The sequence below is a fragment of the Cricetulus griseus genome, chromosome 5 (assembly GCF_003668045.3).
Source record: "Cricetulus griseus strain 17A/GY chromosome 5, alternate assembly CriGri-PICRH-1.0, whole genome shotgun sequence".
Classification (NCBI taxonomy): domain Eukaryota; kingdom Metazoa; phylum Chordata; class Mammalia; order Rodentia; family Cricetidae; genus Cricetulus; species Cricetulus griseus.
In genome coordinates, this window is record NC_048598.1 from 7,604,639 (window position 1) to 7,628,827 (window position 24,189).

Genomic DNA, 24,189 nt, shown 5'->3' on the forward strand with positions numbered 1-24,189 from the left:
CTACCATTGAAGGTGGAGCCCCTCCAGATTTTTTAATATTCTTTGAAGGCATTCCACGAAGGCAACTGAGTCTAGCTTGGAAACCTGAGAAATCAAACAGGCAATTTAGAAGATACTGTGATCACTGGAGAATAGAAGAAGATCCTAACAACAGAATTAAAACGAAGTTGCTGATGGTGGTGAACACCAAGAATATTACCGGGGAAAATGTGAAACATACTTAAGAACTGAGGCAATTCCCAGCAGGGCTCTAATGCAGTCGGCACTTAACTAGAGAGCACTCAGACAGCAAGAATGCTCTCCCAGTCCAGACTCCTGTAACAGCTTCCTGATGAGTGAAAGCGAATGAATACAGTCCTTGGATTGGGCCCCGCACGTTTCTCTACAGCACACTGTGTTTACAGTCTGTTCCCACTTTGGTCTACCCTTTGTCTCAGTGAAGAACCCAGGGAGAGCCCGAGCTGATGGAGCCAGCACTCGGGAAGTGCTACTGACCTCTTCTGCCAGGATGTGACATGAGGGGGAAAGAACCACTGAGGATGCTTTCAAACACGGGGTCAGGTAGGTCTCTGTCTAGCTCTGCAGGGTCTTCCTTTTCCCACCAGGGCACAACTCCAGCAATACCACAGGCTCCCCCTGACTCCTTCTCATAGAACCAATCGCTCTGTTCATCGTCCCCTGTGCAAAGACAAAAATGCCCCCAGAAGATTTAGTTTTATCATGGAAATTGATATTTAAAGAACAACACTTGTTTTCTAATATTGACCTAGGTGTAACTTTATTATAAATGACAATTTAAAATTTGCTTAACCTCAGTGAGTATCAAAATTTTGTCTTCAAATGATTAAAAGTACAAAATGTAGACAGTTTATGAAAATAAGAGAAAAGTAAGATTTTAAATGAGAGTCACTAAATCTTCCTAAGATTCCCCAGAAGCCACCAGTACTTAAGGCTTTTTGTAAGAGTTTTCATATATGACAATCGTCTTCCCGTTTATGAGACTTCAGATTTGAGACCTCTTACTCTGAAATTTTAAAATGGAAACTGCAATCATGAAACAAAAACAATGCTAAAGAAAACTGCCTATAACGTGAGCTGAGAATACTATATGGCAAACAGATTTAGTTCAAATAAACAGTGAAAATTAAAAGCAATTGTAATGTGAAAACCACAGGAGTGGTTTGAATCAGGGAATAAAAAAATACTTTGCTAAAATTTATAATACTCAAATATTGACATTTCATAGGAGAGATAATTTTTTTTTGTTTTTTGTTTTTTGAGACAGGGTTTCTCTGTGTAGCTTTGTAGACCAGGCTGGCCTCAAACTCACTGCCCTCTGTTTCCCAAGTGCTGGGGTTAAAGGCGTGCGCCACCACTGCTGGCTTGCAGAGAGAAATTTAAATGCTGTAGAGCAGGCCTGTTAACTCAAGCAAGGACTCACTTGATGCTGACTGCATCTGAATGGCCATTAACCCACTTGGGGTGCTGAGGCACAGTCAAGAATGAAAGGCTACCTTGTGCCATATAAACATAGAGCGTGTCTCACAAAGAAAAACAAACAAAAACCACTCTAGAAAAATGAAATTATTTGACTTTACTTTTATATGATATGCAACATTATTCTTAGGAAGTAACTTAAATAGTCATTAAAAGCATGGGCAAGGAATCAGATAAGTGAGTTAAAAATCCATTGTCCTGTTACACTGAGAAAGTCATTTCAACTGTATTAGTGCCTGCCCCACTTGAAAAATAAATAAAAATTGGGAACTCACACAGTTCTTAAAAAATGAAGTGAAGTGAGAACCAAGTAAATTAAATGCAGTAAAGTCTTAATAACTGTTGCTCTGTCTTATGCCAGTGACTCTGAAAGATGTCAGCCTTGCTAAGAAGTCCCTTTTGATGAAAGTTTATCATTTTATTTCATCTTATCATCAACCTCTATAACCTGGATAAGATCTGTATTTTAACAAAACATAAGTCTGTAGAATCTACTTTCTGCTAATGCATTCTTTTTGTTGTTGCTTGGTTTGGTTTGGTTCGGTTTTTGAGACAGGGTCTCACTAAGTAGCTCTGGCTGGCCTGGAACTCAGATACCTGCCTGCCTCTGCTTCTTCTAAGTGCTAGGATTAAGGCGCTGGCTACCGTTCCTGGTTCTAATAATGCCTTCTAAGAAATAAAGATACTCTGTGATAAGTACACATAAGGTTAGTTCAACTTCATGATTTGTACAAGGAATAAGGGAAAACGAGTTATGGGCTGATGCGACTAAATTAAATCGGTCCAAGCAAGGGTGACTCCTCACAGCTTCACAAGGGTATCAAATTTTTCACAGCTTCAAAATACTGCCATGTTAAAGTGTGAACAGATTCTGGAATTTTGCAGGATAAAAAACGCCTAAGATGTAACATAGTTCTGTTTAATAGTTTATAATATTAAATTAATAAAAGCCATTTAATTACTTATAAATGGCATAGTATAAGTATAACAACTGAATAAAAATGACAAATCACTGCAAATCACTCTTATGAATGCTTACATGGTTTTACAAACATCTAGAATAAGGTGGAGAATAAAATCGATGTCTGGCAATCTTGCTAAAAGGGAGCAAACTACAAACACTGACAAATGCAAAGCTTAGTGACACATGCTACTTGTTAGACATCTATTATTGGGTTAGGATGCCAAGACATCCTCCATGGAGTATAGAAACCAGCTGAATCACTAAGCAGTTCTTGCAATATTAAGGGGTTAGTGTTGGCAGCTTATAAAATAACCAGGAGTGTGCACAACTTTAAAATGAATTTTTTTTAAGAGGGGAAAACTATCTCAGTACCTTGTCTTCCCTCATCATTGGTGAACAAGCCGGCGTCAGTGCTGCTGAGACTGCTGGAGTCACTGTAAGCAGGAAAAGGAGAAAAATGAAACAGATCAAAAGAACAATTGATCTATCAGTCGTAAAATTTTAAAGAGACATGGCAGCTCAGAAATGGAACTTGAGCCTGACAAAGATCTGAAAGAAAATAAGATTATTATTATTTTTAAATCAAACTGCAAATATCCCGGTTCCATTAACTATGGAACATAGCATTTGGGGCATGTCCAGGAATCTAATGAGACCTGGACAGCGAGCCAGATGTGACACAAGGAGATGGGGACACAAGGGATGCATTCTATTATCTGCTTCCATCAAATGCCACTGCTCCGTTCTTGTGCAGTGCAGTGTGATCAGCTTGAGCCTGAAACCCCAGTGCTCACTGAGCCAGGGCAGTCTCCATCAGAAGCAGGCTGAGACTGTCTTCATCCCAGAAACACCAGGGCCTGGGATGAAATGACTTTCATAACCACATTAGCAAATGTTCTAGAAAAGCCGCTCTCGAAAGGAAGAACGGAGTGATGGTAGCAGTCCACTAGCTCACAGTCAAACAATAGAGTGAGTTTTAGGCCACTATTAAGAAGGGTTCCCATACTTCGGTATAAACTGGAGAATAAAACGCAGGTTCAAATTTACTATGGAAATTCAGTAAATTACACATACTCAGAAAAAAAGAACCAACCACTATTAGTCTACTGGAAGCAATATTTATATGACAGTTCAAGGAAGTGAAAATAGGAAGAAATAAGAACAAGTCATGAAAGCCTTGGCCCCTAAGAAAACTGAGTGTTGTTCTTTAAAAGCTCTTATGTACTTTCTCACTCTTGATTCTTGATTTTAATCAATCAAGAAATCGTCACTAGGGATTTTTTTTTTAATTAAAATAGTCTTTTAAAAGAAAGTATTTGTGTATGGGGGGGGGGTGTGTGTGCCAAGATACGTTTATTGAGGTCATAGAGGTTAGAGGAGTTCTGAAAATCAAACACAGGGCATCAGGCTTGGTGCAAATGCCTTTACCTTCATCCCTAAATAAAAAAAAAAAATAAATAAATAACCTATCCATTAAAATATAATACAATGTAGCTTAGCTTTTTAAAAATTAGGCACATTAGCCTGTTTTACAAAATTACAAAATATTTATGATGAAAATCATTGCTAGTCCTAAATCCACACATTTTTTGCATACAATATTTCTAATTTTATTTGCTTTTCAAAAATAAACTCATGAAAGGTATAAGAATTTGTCAAGAGACACATTTTTTCCCTTCAAAGCTGCAATAGTATTTCTAAGGTGCTGAACTGACACCATCCTATTTACAAGCACAGATGGTCTTACATTAAAAAAAAAAAAAAAAGAAAAAGAAAAAGAAAAACACCTCAGAAGCTTGACCGTCTAGCTATGTAGTACTGGTCCAAACTATCACTGCTTTTCTGGTTTCCTTACAACCCAAAGTTCTTAAACACACCTCAGGCACAATTCCTTTTCTGAAATGCCCAAGATACATATACTTACAATTCAAATCCTTTGGATTCCACAAGGGCATACTCTATAATGACCCCAGAAGTCTAGTGTAGCACTCCATAATCAGATCAGCTGCATTTCTCAATTACACCAATGAATATGCTTACTGAACACAAGTTAAGTCCGACCACAGTGAGCCTGCAAACAGTGAGTCAGTTGCTATTTTTCTGCAGCCAGTCTGCTGGGTTCAGATTTACCATCCTCTAATCTATCCTACATACAGCCAAGTTCACCTTTTTACAGTATAAATGGGTGACTACAGGTGTAAAGGTAATGCCCTGGAACAGAAGGGAGCCATTTTAAATAAAACCAATGGTAATTCTGATAAAATACCAACTTAAAAACATATCCATACTCAGTAACAGTAAAATGAAATTGGTTGGGGTGTGAGAATGGGAAAGGCATGAACTCTGCAAACTGTTTTGGTAACGTTTCTGTAAATTAAAAGTAGTCTTTTAAAAAGGCCCTAAAACACACTCATACACACACATACCACCTAAAATGACAGCTTTCTAGGTAAAACATAAAGTATTAGTTTAGCTTACAGAATGAAACTTAGATTCCAAAGCTTTCTATGGGTGGGCTCCTTACAAATTCTTTCCATTCTATGTTTGGTATTCTTGCTTATGTCCTTTGTCTAAGAAGCAATCCTACCTCTGTCCACATCCTAATGAATCTCAAGACATGTGGAAATCTAGATTCTAAATCAGTCTCTAATGATCCTTGCTCTCTATGTTTTTAATGGACACATTATTGATAACTAGCCAGTTGCTGCATGTACTTTGATAACTAGCCAGTTGCTGCATGTACTTCCCTGTTGCTATGCTCATTAAGAATAAGAATTTAACAAGAAAGGCTTTTCATTTCCAGCAGCCAGGTTTTGTTTTTTTCTGACTAGAAACCAGGCATTATTTGAGAGCACCACCCTTCCCAATACAGCTTCCTGATGTAGGAGGTCTGCTTTAGGAGATCCTTCTATAGACTGAGTATATGTGTTGCTTTTATTGGTTGATTAATAAAGCTGTTTCAGCCAATGGTCAGGCATTGGTCAGGCAGAATATATCTAGGTGGAAATTCCAAACAAAGGATAGAGAGAGAAGGAAGCAGGGTCAGAGGAGATGTCATGTAGCTGCCAGGGAAGGGAGATGCCAGTCAGGGTATCACAGGCAAGCTACAACCACAGATTAATAGAAATGGGTTACTATTTTAAGAGAGAGTTAGCCAATAAGAAGCCTAAGCCATTGGCCAAACGATTGTAATTGATATTAAGTCTCAGAGAGGTTATTTCGTAAGTGGCTGTGAGGACCCAGTGGGTAGAAAGAAAACTGGTCCAGTAGGACTAGAAAAGATGGAGTAAAGTCCTCTTCTACAGCTTCCCATTGATTTCTACTCTTAAAATAGCTCTCAGGTATTTCTTTTCCTCTACCAGCAGACAGACTACCCTCCACTGTACGGGTGAGGTCAGCCAAGGGTAAACAGAACACCACTGCCAAGATTATATTGTTTCTTCACTGCCAAAACTTCTCACTGCCTACATGATGAAATCTAAACTACAAGAGCACATAAGTCTTCAAGAAATGCTGTTGCAGTAGCCCCCATCCTCTATTTCCTAGTAGCAATGAGCTGTCTTCACCCTATGCTGATGTGACAGTCTGTCTGCACACAAACTGTTTCTTTCAGTCATGCCATTTCCCCGCTGATTCCCCATGCCTCCCTTTTCTGAACAAGTCTTAGTTCTTGCTTTGAACACAGCCCCTTTGAGAAAGCCTTCACTCACAAGTACCTTCCACACAGTACACTCTAGTCTCAATACTTAATGTCTGTCTATTCCAGGTTAGGGCATGGTAGAGAGCCTGTGTTATTAGTCTGTGATCCATCAATGCACACTGCAGTAATAAAATGCTTCACACACACACACACACACACACACACACACACAAACCTATACAACACACCCCTACATACACACACACACACACACACACACAGATTTTTACTTATAAATCGAACCCAAGAACTATAAACCTTCTTAAAATGGAAAACTCTGGAAATAGAAGATGCCTTCACTCTGTAGCAATCCTTCCCACAGAAGAAACTGCACTGAGCCCTTAAGTGGCAGCAGAAAACTGGTATAAGAAAAAGTTTAAATCAAAGGAAATATAGTTAACTTTATTTGATTTAAAATGTCATATTTAAACTATGTACCTAAGATGTCAACAACTGGGAGCCCCGATATACCTACTTGACCCTGATTTTTGTTGTTGTTAAACAATGAGAAGAAATAAATGAGCGCCAATTTTGCCTCATTATGGTTACAGGGTAGAAAGTGTAAGCAGCAGATGAATAAAAAGAAGACATAGCAAACAAAAAGGAGGGGCTTCCATGCAGCCAGCAAAGCAGTGAGCTGCGAATGGCCCAGAGCTCAGCCTGTCACTGCACTGCCATGTTCCCTCAGCAACCCTACTCCTGAACAAAAATAATAACAGTCTTGAATGAAACAAACTTTTCAAAACATTCTTCAAAAACTTCTTTACCTTTGGCTTACCTTTGGAAGAAAAACTAAAAACTGTCTAATGAAAAAAATTAACTCCAACTGGGTCCTCTTCCTAACTGCAGCCACACTTACAAACACACCCACATATCAATATGAGGCCAATGCTGCAAACTAAAAATCATATGCTCGCCCCAGGGCCACTTTTTCTGGCTCTCAGAAATTGCTGGGCATGAGCTGAACATGATGAGCAGTGCTGGGTGCTCTTACAAGCAGCTGGATAAATGGCAGAGGCCCATTCCGCTCTGACATGCCACGAGCATGTGGCATTAGAATAGCGGTGCTCTGCTCCCTGAGATGGACAGATAGCCAACACAGGAATGCTACAATTCCCATTTTTCTAAGGACCAAAATCAGCTGCTTCCACACCATAAATCGGGACTTTATATTTTATAAGTGATCAGAATTCCCTAGCAAGCTAAAGATCAACACACCAAGCCCCACACATCACAGAGTATGAACTTTGAACACTAGGAGTCAAAATAACGAATATGCAGCCTATATGCTTCCGAGACGGAAGCTCCCAAATTCCACCAACAACGAGATAACCTAAAGTGCAGTGACTCCAAAGCATATCCTTTCCCAAAGAAAAGCCATTTTTCTCTCTTTGTAGCTGAAAACCAAGACAGTTATAATTAACACTTTGCATAAATCAAATAGGCAATTTTGCTGTGTATGAAAATGCTATAAATTATAAAGACATACGAAAACCTAGTTACAAAGTAATAGCACTATCATTGTGGTAATTTATAATTATCTTAAAACAGAATTAATTAAAATATAAAACATATTCAGCCCCAAGCACACAGACAAACATATTATTGGCAGATAATAGTATGTTACCTTTCGCTCATGAGCTCATCTGAGACTTTTTGTTCTTCGTATTCCATTTTGTCCTTATTGGTTTGGCTCATTTCTTCACTTTCCAAAACTACTTCCTCTTGGGTTTTTGGTCCTTGTCTAATCACTTTCAACTTCCTTTTTTTAACTTTATTCCGGGTAAACTCTGGATACTGGTAAGCTCTATCATTGTCCATCTCCTGGTCTCTGCACCCTTCAGGCAGCTGGGTCATTGTCCTTTTGTTGGCGATGTCCTGTGGGAGATCCACTGCCATGCGCTTTACCTTCCTCCTGCGGCGCAGAGTTCTGTTCCCAAGGTTGTCCACAGCAAAATCAGTCTCATGCCACAGAAGTCTTTTACCTCGAACACTGCTATTTAAGTTTGATGATGGCCTACGCTTTGCCACTAACATTTGGTCGTCAGAGTCACTGTGGTCTTTCTTATTATTGTTGTGGTTCTCTCGATAGTCCTTACTTGCTTCCTCTAAACTAGAATCGGAGCCTTCACTTAAGCCGTGACCAGTCTCCCAAGGGTGATGAACATTATAGGACCTCCGTTTCCTCCCTCTCCTTTTCCTGGCCTGGCGTTTCAGAGGGCAAGACACATTTCGAGAATGATCTCCCGTTTCAGCAAACCCACCTCGGGCCTGCTCAGAACTCTCTTCCAGTGCAGAGACAAGATCGTGAACAAGCTCTTCCATTGTTCGACTGAAATGCCTACATGTTTTAGAGAACGAGAAATAAAGTCACTTGGTGTTAACCTAGTTTTCCACATAAGCAATTCACTCTAAATATGGTATAATTTTCTTTACAAGATGTCTGAAAGGCATGTGATCGCACTATTCAAAGTCTGACAGCTTTAATCTTATTCTTTAACACATTTGTTGCATAAGTTTTGTTTTTTTTTGTTGTTGTTGTTTGTGAGTTTAATTAAACATAGGAATGGCTGGGTGAGAAGGTATACACCTATCTATAATCTTAGCACTCAGGAAACTAAGACAGAAGAATTAAGCTTAGGTTTGAGGTCAGTCTAGGATATGTGGCAGACTCTGTCTTAAGAGATAGAATCCTAATTCTGAAATCACTTGAGGACAGGTAAATGCAGTGTCAACAGGGGAGGGGTGCTCAGCAGGTCAAGTTCTTGCTGCATTAGCATGAGGATCTACACTCAGATCCCCAGCACCCACGTAGAAGCTGGACATGGTGCGCACCTGGAACCCCAGACTCCGGCAGAGACAGGCAGATCCTGTGCGCTCGGTGGCCGGCCAGTTAGGAAATAGCAAGCTCCAGGCTGAATGACAAACTCTGTCTCAAAGAGAATAAGGTGGAGAAATGATTGAGGAATACCTTCGGATGTCAACCTCTGCCAACCACATGCAACCTCAAGGATGAACACCCCCCCCTCCACACACACACACACACACACACACACACACACACACACACACAGGATCCCAGGGTTTTTACATGATTATTCTATAATCATGGGAAACATTCTTCTATGGAAGTCACTGTCCCTCACCTGCCCCTTATCTAAACCAATCACCGTCAAGCTGTCTCCATCTCTTCCCTGACTACTAATTCCTAAGTAAAGGAGGCATGAACCCTTCTACTTCCCATACACTTCACCTCCTCACTACCATAATGTCAGAGGGAGACAGGCAGGTATTTCCAAATGTGTATCAGATGCAAAACCAAAGTTTGACCAAACAGTGGGCATTGGGCCACTAAACACTGACAAACAAGAGATACAGAAACTGTATTCAATCCAAACTGAACCTCAGGGGTCCATAAGGGGCCATCATAAAACACATTCTGAAGCTGTCCTGTCTTTTTGCTCAGTAGGCATCAGCAACTGTGGCATTTTAAAGCTTTAATAAATTACGTAGTTCATTCCAAATTCAATTCCCAATGATGTTAAATTAGTTGGTGTGGCATTTTTTAATGTTATAGGTATGTCAGATATATATACCTTTCTTATACCTCTCAAATTAAGTTGGACAGGCATTGATATTCCCAAGAGTCCTCTAGAGGCCTATAGAGCCTATAGAGTTTATAAGAGAGGTAAACACACTTTTTTTTTTTGGGCAGAGGGTTAGATTGCAATTAGTTTAGGCTGTGGAAGCCATACAGTCTCTTATCACTCCCCTCCTCACTATAGTGTAAAAGTAGCCATAAATGAATGAGACCCATAAGGTGGTTTGCTTTCATTTAATAAAATCAAGTGGTATCCAGCAGTTATCCAACCCTTGGTCTATATCCTCTCTAGCTGCATATAATCTCTAGCATCTACAAACGTTTAAGCTTTAGCAAGACTCTATAGCAGTTTGTAACTTTTCAAGGCATACATGGTGATTTCATGGGTTTTATCATCTGCGCTGCTACATACATCATCTAACAGTTGAGTATTTGCTATCTGCTAATATTTACTAACTACATTGCCTCATTTTGTTCTCATACAATAACCCTGAGGTGATAAACAAATAGAGACAGCAACAGCCCTGTCTCTGTGACCAATCTAAGTGGCAGATGCAGGTATTCAGCCCCGGCAACTGACTCCAGTGCACCAGTGCTTACCAAGGACAGGGGCCCAATCCCACCAGCCACTCTGTGCTTTTGTTTCACTGCATTACCTGTTAAGACAGGCTTAATGGATACCAACATCAAAGCCAAGGGCTCAAGGCTAGTTATTCATTATATTGTTTTCAACAGAATTTCTTCTAGAAAGCCTAACTCACCACAGAATACAGGGTAGCATGGCTGTTGAGGATGGCTGGCAGGATACAATACGAGCGCCCAGAAAACACGGTGTTGCCTTCCAGTTACCCTGGGTTTGCGTGTTCCAGACCTAACTCTTCACAGCCTCAATGTATAAACAAAAAGTCTACTCAGAACAGTTTTCAGACACATGGTGACTCAAACACTTTAAAGACACTCTAGATGGCAGCTGAGATTCCTTTCTTCCTTCAAAAGTCTCCATATATAACTCTGGTTTCAGAGGACAGCATTAAGTGACCTATGCATCACACCTGACTTGGTTATCAAGCCAACAGGGGCCATATAACTGGCTATTGTGATAAGCCAGATGGATCTTTTATCTATTACCTCTGTGTTAATAACTGCCTATTTGTTTTTTGCTTATTACAAAGAATGACTTGTTCTTTTCCTTCAACACGAGTTCTCGGGAAGAAATGTAGTCTAAAAGGCTATTATCTCTGAATATGATATTGCATCTTTAAACAAAATTCACTTTAAAGTTTCATGTGCATTAAAATTGGGGTCCTTTCTCTAAAAATTTCTATTATTGGTTCAGGAACAGAGTGAACAGACAGTTCAAAACTTCATGTTAAGATATGAAGGTCATATTCATATTCATTCATGAAATTAATGAATAAAATAAGTCTCCAAGAAGAATCACAGTTCATTTTAAAGGTAGCTTGGCATATCATCTAAGATGAGAAAAGGCAGTGGTCTTAGTGCCTACTTCTTTATTTCCTGTGTAGACCCTGTAAGCCTGAACTGAAATTTTTCCTCACTCAGCTGGAGAGCTGGCATCACAGACTGGACCCACCATACCTGGATTAGCCAGTGTTCTTAATGTTAGAGCAGGTGAATGCACCCATTCAATGATGCTGTAATGATAAGCATCAACTAATTTTTAAAATTTTTCTCCTTTATTTTTATTTCATGCATGTTTTGCCTACATATATGAATATGTACTGTGTACAGTGCATGAGAAAGTCAGAAGGAGGCGCTGGAGGATTCCCTTGGGACTGGAGTTAGGGACTGTTGTGAGCTGCCACGTGGGTGCCTGAGAATTGAACATGGGTTTTTTGGAAGACTTAGTTGCCAACACTCTTAACTACTTTTCCAAAAAACCTAGCTATCCAGTTCCTTATCACTTGTTTTTTGAAAAAGGATTTCTATAACTAATAAAGTTTAACAAAATATAACCTATATGACTAAGAATGCAAGCAAATTTTCTTAGTATTTTATTAAAAGTAAGCTACCATTACTCAATTTTCTATTGTTTCTCTTGAGAAAATAAAATACTGTAGCTAGAATCCAGTGACTTCTATGGAATCATTAAATCATAAACTGACTAAAAATTACTTTAGAGGATTCTTTCAAAACTGCAGATACACAGAAAAAATATTTCATATTATTTCAATTCAGAGTTCAATCACTTTTTACCCCTAATTTGCTCTACTTTTCCACAACTCAATTCCAACCAAATCCCTGTGGATGAGCTAACAATATTAGGCAATTAATATATTGTTTCACTTACATCTTCCAAGGAAAAGGACATCAATTGTACTAACACACTTTACCCTAGACATATTTATTTTCTTAGACAAGATCTTACCTAATAGAGGAGAAACGAGGAAATGTAAGACTTTTCTGCACAAAGCTACATTTACTGAACAGCCAGAGCTTTAAGTGAATTAATAGAAACTCAGTGAAGGTCCCACTTGATTGAGATGTTTATATTCATATGTTAAGTCATTTGAAGTTAAGTTAAGAGGTTCATTTGAACCTCAATTGCAAATGGAATCTTAGGAAATAGCACTGAGTATACTTGTCTAGAGCTGCAGCTCAGTGATGATCTTGTAGTCCTGCTGTATTTATAGATTTTATCAAGGAAATGAGCACCTGTGGGTAGTGTTGGGTTATGCTGAGCAATATAAAATCTATTTGTTCCAAGATTTGATGAGCCAGTTGTTTTCAAAACCTAGGGCAATAAGTCAGGCTTGCTTTCAGGTCATTTTTAGGCACTATTAAAATGTCATCTTTGAGTTCTTCACCACTATTTCAAAACAACATTTTCCTAAAGAATGCATGCCATCTAGGAAGATGGATTAAAGGAACAAAACATGGCACTAATAGGTGTTTTTCTCCCCCAAGATTTGTTATGGAAGAACTAGGAAGCAGCCCGTGTCTTGCTTGCATGTCCCCTGGAGATTGGTGGATAGAGCCCACAGCACCTCTCCAATATCCTTGCTCTTTGAGTCTGGGTCTGGCTCCATAATCTATGATCCTCCTGCCCCATTCTCCTCAGGGTACTGGGATTACAGGTATGAATCTCCGTTCCTGGATCCAAGAGCTCACACATGGCAGTTAAATACATGTAAGTAGATAGAAGAAAAAGGAAAGACAGGAAACAGATAATCCTTACTCAGGTAACTATTTTATTAATAACTACTTCTTGTTGATGTCTCTATTACCAGCAACTGCTAGTCCTAAGAAGCAGGCAGAGACAACTGTTTTTCAGGAATATGTATTTTGGTCCTGGATACCAATGAAATATCAAAATATCAGGGTAACAAGAGAATATTTAAATGTGTATCTACTGGTTGACTCCACTAGTTTATTAAAATAAACAAACAAATGAAACTCTTCCAAATGGAACTACACTGTTCCAGGTACCAAATATCGGAAAAGGGAAAAACAAAACTCAAATACAATTTATCACCGAGTACATAATCATACTCACACTGTCACATGTCTGAAACACGGACTCTTTCTTCTGCTAAATTAAACTACTTATTAGTTGCAACTAAGTATACATTGTACTTGCTAAGTGGAACCACAGATGGCCTACAAAAACTTAAGAGTCTACATCAGGGTTTCTGAACCTTCCTGATGCTGTGGCTCTTTAATACGGATCCTCAGGTTGCGGTGATCCCCAACCACAAAATTATTATCACTGCTGCTTCCTAACTGTAATTTTGCACTGCTAAGAATCACAATGCAGATATCTGATATGTGACCCCTGAAAAAAAAGGGTCATTTAACCCACAAAGGCATCACAACCCACAGTTCTACATAAATATTATAAATGTGTGTACATAGTCAAGAACTATGCTTATGAATGTATGGTATATGACTACTCACAAACAAGAAAGGAGTGATGGAATTCTAGTTCCATATCATCTTAGCTACTACATTTCAAGATTAAAAAAAAAAAAAAAAAAAAAAAAAAAAAGTTGTCTAGGAAAGGCTATTTACCCTGACTAGAATTCAGCAAACAGCCAAAAGGTTCAGATGAAAGTGAAAACTTAATAGTAGGGATTATGGCAATGGGTAAATAAACATTTAAATGGTAAAACATGCCACTCCAAAGGGAAAGGTTATATTTTATGACTAATCAAACAAAAATATGATCCACAAGAATTATCTTAAGTGTAAAAATTCTTAAGTATAAAAAATACTGCTCATTGGAACTTAAAATTTTCCTTTCTTAATCATCCTGTTATTTATCAAAAAGAGTCTTATCTCAAGTTAGAACAGTAGGGGTGTGGCTCAGTGGTAAAACACTTGCCAGCATGCCCAAACCGCCAGCACAACGAGCTGACCTAGACACTTATGAAGAGGCTGCTTCTCGGGAGGGAGAATGGCCAGCAGCAGTTAAGAATCCTTAGCATTCTTCCAGAGGACCCACGCTCTATGTCCAGCTCTCACGTAGCTCAGCTCACAATCCCCTGAGACTCCAGCTCAGCGGATGGGTGGGGCAGAGGTTCCTACAACCTCTCATGACCTCCTTGGCACACACACAGGATCATAAATGAAAAGACCAATCCTTAAAACAAAAAGAAACGCTGTCTTATGGCTTGGTGTGGTGGATCGTGCCTGTGATCTCAGCACTGAAGGAGGCAGAGGCAGAATTCCATCAAATGTTGGGCTAGACCTTGTCTTCAGTGCCTCTGACTCCTGCTCTCAGATACAGATGTGAGTAACAAGAGGATTAAAGAGCCCAGTTAAGAATCACAGAGTTCTCCCAGTAACGGTGCCAAAGCTCCATCGAGTGTGTCCAGTTGCAGAGTCTGTTGGAAGCTGCAGCTTTCTCACTTTGGCACTGGAGGCACTTGAGAAAACTTCCTTTCCTCTTTACCCTAGAAAATTTTTAAGAACTTAGTTGGTTGACCTTCCAGTGTTTTTTTTTTTTTTTTTTTTAAAAAAAAAGAAGAAGAAAAAGTCTAATTCTACTTTTAAGCCAATGATTTAAACTTAGAGGCCATTATTTTATTTTCTGTTACTTTACTTAATGACTGATACAAGTCATCCCAACTTTTCTCATTGCCTCTAATTGCTTTCAATATGTAAATTACTCATTTAAAAATATCTAAATGAAATGCAGTCAGAGTCTAAGTCAAACAAGACAAAAATTGTGAATTTAAAAAGTAATTCTGTGAACAAGCTTTGGTAGGGTAAGAAATGACTTGATTATTGCTTATACATGATAATTGCACAGTAAATATTTACTGAATATATATCTTGAATTCCTAGATTAAATATGAGTACCTACCATATTGACAAATAACCAGATGGTAAGAATATGTAGGATGTACAAACCAAAGGCTGACTCATTGAATGTAACTTTACTAAGATCTTCAGACAATATGCATTTTAAGACAGGCATTCTAATAGTTTAAGTAAAGGCATAAATGAAAACAAACTATCAAAGTTAGCTTAAAGGCTTCCAGCTTGACATACAAGAAGCTATCCTACAAATCATACTTTCTATTGCTTTGATCTTCAACGAAATAAGAAGGAAATTCCAGAAGCTAAGGTCCAGAATCTATTTTAATGGCTTTTTACTGTTGTTAAAACAAAGCCACAAAACACAGTCTGTTGAAATAAAAATAGACCACCTCAGAAATTGTATGTTGGCTTACAAATCTGGACACGCATTTTCCCAATCCATAAATGACTACAGACAGATGCTACATGAGCCTGACATAACAGGTACATTAGGGTGGTGAGGGATTTTCTTTAGGTACACAGGCTAGAATCACACTGCAAATAAATCACTTAGAGAAGTTATTTAAATTACCTTCACCTCTGTTGTCATCTTATCTACAATGTAAAGAATGTATTGCACTTACATGCTACCTCATCAGTTTACAAGATGACATACATAGACAGAGCCAACACCAATTAACTACTCAGTAGTAGCAACCACCAACAGCAAGGCAGGGCATGCCTCCAACCCCAGGAATTGAAAAGGCTGATTGATGCAGGTATACCACCAGGTAGAAGTCAGCCTGGGCTACACAACAAAACTCAAGCAGGCCCAGGAAGGAGAGAAGAAAGGAAGAGAAAGGAAAAGGGGGGAGAGTTGACAAAAGGAGGGACAGAGGGAGGGGAAGACAGAACGGTTGCACAGTTGTGCTTGTCAACCAGAAAATAAAGGTTCCCCCTTTGGGGCACACATCTCTTCTGCCAACCGGGATGGGCTTTGAGAATTCCTTTCAAGAGCACAAGGCAGAGGGTGCTAAGGACACTCCTGTCTCCTTAGAAATGATGAGTGTCCTGTCAAGTAAGAAGTCCAGCAAGTAAATTCCATTCACGTAACCGATGAGCAATGTGCAGGGGTATGTGCACAGCAGGAGATGCAAAGTGGAACACGAGGGAAAAGGGTCACAGGTGGTTTTGTTAACTACCACACAAATTCCCTTCCTCTCCAGTGAGACCAGACCAATCTAGTGAGCGCATTTTACCTCCGTTCCTTACCAAGACATCATACAGTGAAAGAACACTTGTGAGGAAGCACCAGGATGCTGGGAAGTCCGTTTATCATATTGAAGTGTGGTGGTTCCTCCGTGTACAAATGCCAAGACTAATAAAAATTAACACATTAAGAACCGTGCCTCTCAGTCCAAGCTGATTACCACTATTAAAAAATGACTCATTTTAGAAAGCACTCTCCATTTTACTATCTGAAAGCTGCGAGAACTTAAAAGTCACTGGAAAACCAACACTCGCTAAGAAAAATGTTCTATAGGGTGTGGAGTAAAGCATCTGGTGTTAGACATTCCCTTAACCTCTCAGCTGTAGGTGAGGCAAAGGAATCTGGTTACACAGCCCATCGGAACGTCTCGTGTTCTTTCTGACTCTGGAAATAGGCATGGGCTTTAAGACCTCATTTCTCCTCATTTCTTTGACTTATTGGTCAGATTTAATGTTTCAAGACTGTCGGTAGGAATATCAACTTTCTTGTGTCACTACGTTTATCTGCCGGGGAAAGCCTTGGGAGAAACGGGGTGTGTGGGGCCGGGGGGTGACCGGGGCTTTCAACTAGAAAAACCCACAGCCTAGCACCCACGGGCACAGGGAAACTTTGCCTCTTCACTTTCCCGTGCCTGCTGTAGTCTCCTGTCGCAGGGATGCCACGAGGATAAAGTGTGATTTTTGCAAAAGCGGTCTGAAAACTGGAAGCAATAGGCCACGGCCACCAAGGACCAATTCCAACCCAAACTTAAGGCTGCTGGGCAACACCCGTCTCTCGTGAGCCAGGACAGAACCTTCTAGGTGGTGGAGAACTTGTAAGCGTTCACACAAACCGGGCTGCGCGCGCAGGGAGTGTGGGAGCCTCAGGCTCGCCCACTAAGAAACTTCCACAACTGTGCATTCCTGCAGCTCCGTCACTCATGGGAGTGGGAACGGAGTGACCGGCTCAGCGGGGGCGGCGGGAACCGGGCCTGAAGGGACTTGGTGCACGGCCGGCCATCTGTCTGTCTGTCCCTGGTCCCGGGTCCGGGAGCCCCGCGGGGCCGCCCGCCTGCTCGCCCGCCCCGTCCTCTGCGGCCCGCCGCTCTCACCAGCTCTTCCCGGCGGCGGCGGCGGCTCCGATCGCTGGGCGCCCGGCGGCCCCGAACATCAACGACACCCGGGAGCGCGGCCTCGAGGCTCAGGCCCGAGGACCGACGCCAACTCCCGCAGCCCCGGCCACCTCCACACTGCACTGGAGCATTTTGAGAAGCACTTCCGGAAGCGGGCTGGAGGCGGAAACCGGAAGCCGGAAGCGACCATTCGCTCCCCTGCGCTGGGCGGGTCGATCCCATCCGCGCCTCTGGTACTCCGGGAGGAGAAGGGAGCGGGTCGGCTGCTTCGCTTCCCACATTTAAAAAAAACCGGACTCTCGGTCCGGTTACTTGAAACTGTGCCCCAGAGAAAGGGGAGGGGAGTGAGTCGGAAGTGCCCGTGGTTCCGCCCAGTTGCCATGGAGACCCCTAGTAACAACTTCAGTAAACCCCTGGCCTGAGGCCATGGCTACTTTAGCCAAGCTCCAGGCTCGGTCGTCGTTTCTAGAAACTCAGTACTACTTTAGGAACCGGTGAGTAGTGAGGAGAGGGGTCGCAAAAGACGGTTACTGTTAACAGAGTATTTAATCCTGGAAGTAGCCCCCCAGTTCTCCCCGACGGGGACTCAAACTTGATCGCAAGTATGCACTACACAGGTGGATTACATATGTACACAGAGAGGTCATTAATAGGTTGAAATGCGCTATAGAGAAGTCCAGCGTAGATAAGATTATAAACTGAAACCCAAGGTGAAGTAACCCCTCACTGGGGAAACTGAGGCAGGAGGATCACTCTGAGTCCAGTCCAGCCTTGGTTACATAGACAGTTCAAGGCTTCCATAGGCCTTTCTTTCTCAAAATACTGTGTTTTTGTTTTTGTACTTATAAATCATCACGGAACAATTTGGTTTGGTGAAACCTATTTTCCATACTAAAAGTTTAGTGTGGCCTAATTGATGTTGCCCAGGCTACCCTAGTAAGTTCCAGGAGTTGAGGAATGTCAGTATCCAAAAAGGAATTTTGGCTTCCCTTATCTCACAGACATGGAATTCAATTGTTTTGTCACATATTTGTCTTAAGGTGTATGTTCCCAAACCACTGTGACAAGGTAATTAGTACCAGTGAATGGGCAAGTGCCAAGGCATCGTTCTCTACCCTCTACCCTCAACCCCATCCATGAAAAGTGTCCTTTAAACTGGAAGCAACGGGCCAGCAGTTTTTCTAACTTAGAAGAAACCACAAAAAGTATATTACATCGTGATAAAATACAGTGACCTAACAGACCAGTTGAAAAATACGCCAGTGTGAGAAAGGCCTGCAAGGCCTACAGTTTTTTTTTTTTTTGTTTTGTTTTTTTTTTTTTAATTTCGTCTTGGACTTCTAACAACCAACATGGGTGATGGTTCAGTATCGTCATTTTTGTGAGATAGCATGAGTCTTCCTTGTGCTAGAAGTACCACAGTGTTGCCCCCCCTTTTTTTTAACCTTTATTTCTGTCTCTAGTGTCTTTCCTACTTCTGAATTCTTATATTTAGCATTCAAAAATTAACATTCACTTAGGGTTACATGACAGGCTTTTATTTATTTATGCCATCAATATATAAACTGAAACCATTTCCATCCTTCATGACAGCCTGTTATGGAACAGAGTCATTTCAAGAGGAAATGGGATGGATTCTTAAGTCAAAACTGAGCTGCCTCCGGTTTCTTTGCTGCTAGCTGGCATTCATAGTGCCAGGACGTGCTATGCAGGCTGTTGGAGGAAACAAATCATGAGGGATCACAGTCAGCTGTAAATCTTGTGCGTTTAAGAACTACCCAGGAAGGTATATCCACTGGTGCAATGAGGACATGGATGTTCTGGGGGCAGCCAACTCCTTCCTGATTGGATTAGAGAACTAGAACTGGACAAAAGCTTGGTTAGGAAGGTCACAGGCAAAAGAGGATCCTATAAAACGTAAATGTGGGCTGTGGGCAGATTGCTGAGAGGATAAAAGCATCTGCTGCCAAGCCCTGTGGGCCAAGTTTGAGCCCCAGGATCCATATAGTGGAAAGATCCCTACAAGGTGTCCTCCGACCTCCTCAAACATATGCGTACTATAAATTAAAAGCAAAAACAAAATGCAATAAAGTTTTAGTTAACCTATAGAAAACTCAGTGAAAATTTGTCAACGTTTATTGGATATACTAGTTCTTCCTGAGCGTTAATGTGCTCCAGAATCATCTGGGCAATTTATTAAACATATAGATTGTGATCCAGTGTTTCTCAGAGATGGAAAACCTGTAACCCTGATGGGAATTCCTGTGGGGCTCTACTTGGCATTTAAAAAGGAAACTGTAGGAAAAGAACTGTGCAGCGTTCCAGCTGCAGTTCTTTGACATTCTCCTGCGGAGTATATTTATTCCTACTCCTACATGGAAAGAGAAGTGCGCATCTGTTAGGGTGCCGTCTGCGTGCAAGCCGTCACATAACGCTGCGCACTGCCACTGAGCAAAACACTTCCATCCAACTGGCCTGGCTGTCGAAGCGGGAAGTACCAAGCTGTGCCAGTCTACATGGCTTGAGGAAACCGCTGCTGAGAATCCACTCACAGGAAGGGAGTAGTCTTGTTTTCATGCCATTCTTCTATGTCGCCACGTAGTGGCAAAAAAATATCTCTACCTCATTACTGGCACTAGAATAATGCTGAAGAAGATGATTTTGTTGAGAAAATATATCACTGAGTAACAAGATTTGTCCGTTTCACATGTCAAATTTTCTTTAAAATACTACTTGTAATATTAATGTTGATCCTACCAGGCATTTTGGCTCAGTCTTGTAACCCCAGCACTTGGGCTAAATAATGTGCTCAAAGTCAACCTGAACTATTTATTATGTGAGATCTTATCTTTAAAAAAAAAGATTCTACTTTATGTCATAGGAATTATATGATTCCCATATTATTACTGAGGCAAATTTGGAGTGCTTTAATCAAAACCAATTCATGATGGGCTACTTTAATCAGGGATGTGCACACCCTGTCCCCTGACAGCCACAGCCCTGTCACGATGTGCACATGCGCTCATAAATGTAGGGTTTAAAAGCATCGAAAGAAATAAAATTTGTACATTCTGATCACAATGGTCCCTGTTTTCTGACTAAAGAAAATACTCTTGTCTCCTTACCACCCATTTCTTCAAGGAGCCCTTATTCCTTTTACGTTCCCCTTGTCATTGGGTGTGCTTTCTGGATATTGTTACTCTTAATGGATACAGCTAGGGACTGTGTATATATGTGCACCAAGACACATTTATACCAGTGTTGATTTCTGCTAGGGACTGTGTACATATGTGCACCAAGACACATTTACACCAGTGTTGATTTCTGCTAGGGACTGTGTACATATGTGCACCAAGACACATTTACACCAGTGTTGATTTCTGTGTCAGTCCGTGTAGGTAGTAAAAGCCAGGAGTGTTACGATAAATCTTTCTGCCAAAAGCAGCCTAAGCCCCACCGACACGTGTGAGCTTTGCACCGGCCGCCCGCCTGAGTTAGGGCCCAAATGAATACATAGAAACTTGTATTAGGTTCAAAGCTGCTTGGACAATGACTAGGATTCTCATCTGTTAGCTCAGTCTCAATTATCATAAATCCATATATGTTATAAGACTTATCTTATCGGACGCCTTATTGGCATCCCTCCTTGCCGGTGGATCACATCTGCTGCTGGAGGAGGAAGGGGAAAAAGGGGCCATTCATGTCTGAATCATCACTTCTCTACTACATTTCCCAGAATACTCTTTGACTCCTAGTCCTGCCTAACTTGCCATTTCATTGGCCAAACAGTATTTTATTTAACAGTCAATAAGATAAACATACACAGTACAATCCCCATCACAGGAGTGCATTTTGAAAACTGTTTCATATTCAGCACCCTGAGTTTCCTTCTGTAGTACTCTGTTACTCTACTCTCCTGAACCCCCAGCATTCCTCTTGTCCACATGTCCACATCCTAAATAGCTAAAAACCAGGAATGCACCACCAGACCTGGCTTCTCTTCCTGTTTATGCTTACTTTATTGGACTCTCTTTCCTGTGTGTAACCAAACTCCTCTCGACACAGAGGGTACCTCAGTCTCTAGCATAGATACTCTTCTTGATGCAGTCTGTCTCCCTACCACCTCCCTCCCAAACCAACATTTGAGGTTTGAGTAACTGTTGCCTACCCTCACAGGTAGACTCTTTCTTCACCTTGCCATGGTGTCCCCAAGCCAAGCTTCTTGTCCATAGAGCATGTCTTTCTAGGGCATACAATGAGACCCTACTCCACTCAGCCTCAATATGTGGGCATTCTTCTTCTCCATGCAGACTCTAACAGCCCATCTGACTTTATCCCTTTATAAATTGTCCAGCAGAGACATATTTTTCCCAAACCCATTACTTATGCATTTGTTTAGGAATTGAGGAACAGTAATTAGGAGATACTTTAACATGCACTAATAATAGAAATCTTTGTGGTAAGCAGTGATGGTTCCCGATTTATGATCTAATTTTAAGGTTCTTTCAGCCCCACATTTATTAATGAGAATATTAATGAGAAACAAAAATGGAGCTCCCAGTTCCTAAGAGTAGCCCTGTCTGTTGGCATCATGTGCCTTTTAGCAGAACACAGTGATGATTATAATGTAAAAGTTGGGTTAAGTACAATTTCTCCCTTTAAGGAGACTAAAAACTTAAGGACTATATGCAAAACAGCCATTCTACATATCAACACATCTGATAACATAGGTCAGCCAATGTTAGAATAGTATCCCTACAGTCTGAAACAGTTATGTATTGTCTGGTAATGAAAAGGGAAGACTATTAGTTTGTAAACTTGTGTTTATTTATTCATGGCTTATGTATATGGGTCAGACTAAGTCCAGGCTGCAGATGTAAAAACAGTATTGGCATATTACTGGAAAGATACTCACCAGTATACTCTTTCATTTTTTCTATTCCCTGCCAGTTATTTCCTGGCCCCTGATGGGCACACATACTATTCAGAGTTACCATGCCTATAGTTGATGACAAGGCAACCAGAAACTTCCTGCTTCCTCTTGATGTTTTATTGCATTGCTGTTAATACTCTGGGTCTTTTATCATTATTAATTCATTCAGTATTCACTGTGATAACACTGATCATAATTAATTTATTTCAAACCCATGAAGATGTCATAATTTATTCACTGCTACAGGATTTACATTATAATCTGGAACTAATTATTTTACCATTAAAATAAAGTGCTACCCCCAGTTTTTCATTTTAAATATAAAATAACTAGTGGTTCTTGACATAGTGTGAGCACTAAGCATCCCAGTGCTAACCAAAGTATCTGTAAATTTCATTTGAAGCAGTTTCTTTTAAAGAACAATAGAAAAATATATCTATGGAAGTAAGATTTCAGTATGTAAGTTAAAACTTAGTGGTACATTGGCTACTAGTGATTTTTTAGTGTTTCTTCCATTTAGTGATATATATATATATATATATATATATATATATATATATATATATTGATGCAGCATACCTTTGTATTTATATACATTATTGTTAATACCCCAGAAACAGATTAACTTGCCAGTTGACTGGTGTCACCAGGAAAGATTTTAAAACAAACTTAAAATGCTGTAAGTTTTTCTGCTTATATTCTGGGTGTCCATTGACAGAAGGAAATGATGAATTCACTGTGCATTATACCAACAGTGAGTGTAATAACTAACGTGTGAACTCTAAAAGGTATTAAGTGAGGCTTTGGGCCTTATTCCCATGTCTCTGTTGCAGAGGTCTGCTGACTGTTGATAGGGAAAAGGAAAACATGTTTTCAGTTATTTAAACAGGTGGTATTAAAATGGGAAGCAGATCTAGTAGAGTCACATTGGATGCTGATGGCAAATGGCTAATAGGAAGAGCCAGCGTTATTCTGGATCTTGGGTTTATTTCATAGCTTCCTTGCTGAATGGAATTTTCTTCGAATTCTTCTTTGAGCTTCCTGCTGTAATGGACACTGTATTGCTGTGTCCTTGTTGTGTGTGTCATAAATGACATTTTTATATGCCTCCCCATCAGATCATGCTACTAACTCAAATATAATTTGGAAAGAAAAATGAAAGACTTCTCCTTACGCTGTAGCGCCTTGCACAGCAACCTTGTTACCATGGCATCTGGTAGCATTTGATACTTGTCAATCAAGTACCAAACCAATTCCTTTGTGATGTATTTCCATTCACTTCTATGACACAGCATTACATTTTTATCTTGCATTTGCATTTTCCTTATTTAGTTTCATTCTAAACTTTTTTTCTTTTTTTTTTTTTGTTTTTTAAGAGAGGATTTCTCTTTGTAACATGTTCTAAACTTTATAAACCAAAGATTGTTACTTATGGGGATGTGTAGTTCACCATCAGAGTGACTATACTGTATTCAAAGAATTCCGTATCTCTTAATATGACCTATCCTACTCTAAAAGTCACAGTCTTCTGCCTTCTTTTCCAGTCTTACCTGTTTTCTTTTATTTCTTCCCTCCTCTCTCTCTGTTTCTTTTGTCAGTTTATCAGCTCTTCCAATGTACCAGATACTTTAATATATGTAGGAAATAGATACGAGTAAAATGTGAGCCCAGCCTGGAAGCCTTGAAGAATAAACATATTATAGTTAGTGTGGAGAAGACTTTAAGCATGAGGATCAATCTTCCTGGAGGTTGTAGTTAGAAAACCAATTCAAGGAGTAACTTGGCGGTCCAGTGGCAAGGAGAGAGTGATTTGTTCATGGAGTGGATGGAATAGAAAGCTCTATTGTG

General features: G+C 40.3%; 2 protein-coding genes across 10 annotated transcripts in view; one reads left to right on the plus strand and one right to left on the minus strand.

Moving 5' to 3' along the window:
* Positions 1-17,539, minus strand: part of Gpatch2 (G-patch domain containing 2) — a 174,500-nt gene extending 156,961 nt beyond the window's left edge. For 5 of the 9 annotated variants that reach the window (XR_004770337.1, XM_027418733.2, XM_027418729.1 and 2 more), the window contains exons 1-5: positions 17,388-17,446; positions 7,789-8,502; positions 2,834-2,895; positions 496-678; positions 5-84 (exon numbers count right to left, since the gene is read on the minus strand). Coding sequence is in view for 8 of the 9 variants with exons in the window: in XM_027418733.2 (XP_027274534.1) it covers positions 5-84; positions 496-678; positions 2,834-2,895; positions 7,789-8,502; positions 17,388-17,446 (1,098 nt within the window). In the remaining variant the exon portion in view is untranslated. Of the gene's footprint in view, positions 1-4; positions 85-495; positions 679-2,833; positions 2,896-7,788; positions 8,503-8,996; positions 9,091-10,523; positions 10,649-16,299; positions 17,349-17,387 lie in introns of those variants that run through there. The other 4 variants (XM_027418732.2, XM_027418731.2, XM_035445741.1 and 1 more) reach the window with 4 other exon arrangements.
* Positions 17,540-17,620: 81 nt separating this feature from the next.
* Spata17 (spermatogenesis associated 17) overlaps positions 17,621-24,189 on the plus strand; it is a 175,061-nt gene continuing 168,492 nt past the window's right edge. The window contains 2 exon segments of the mRNA XM_027418736.2: positions 17,621-17,826; positions 17,828-17,902. Coding sequence (XP_027274537.1) covers positions 17,789-17,826; positions 17,828-17,902 — 113 coding nt within the window. The 5' untranslated portion in view covers positions 17,621-17,788.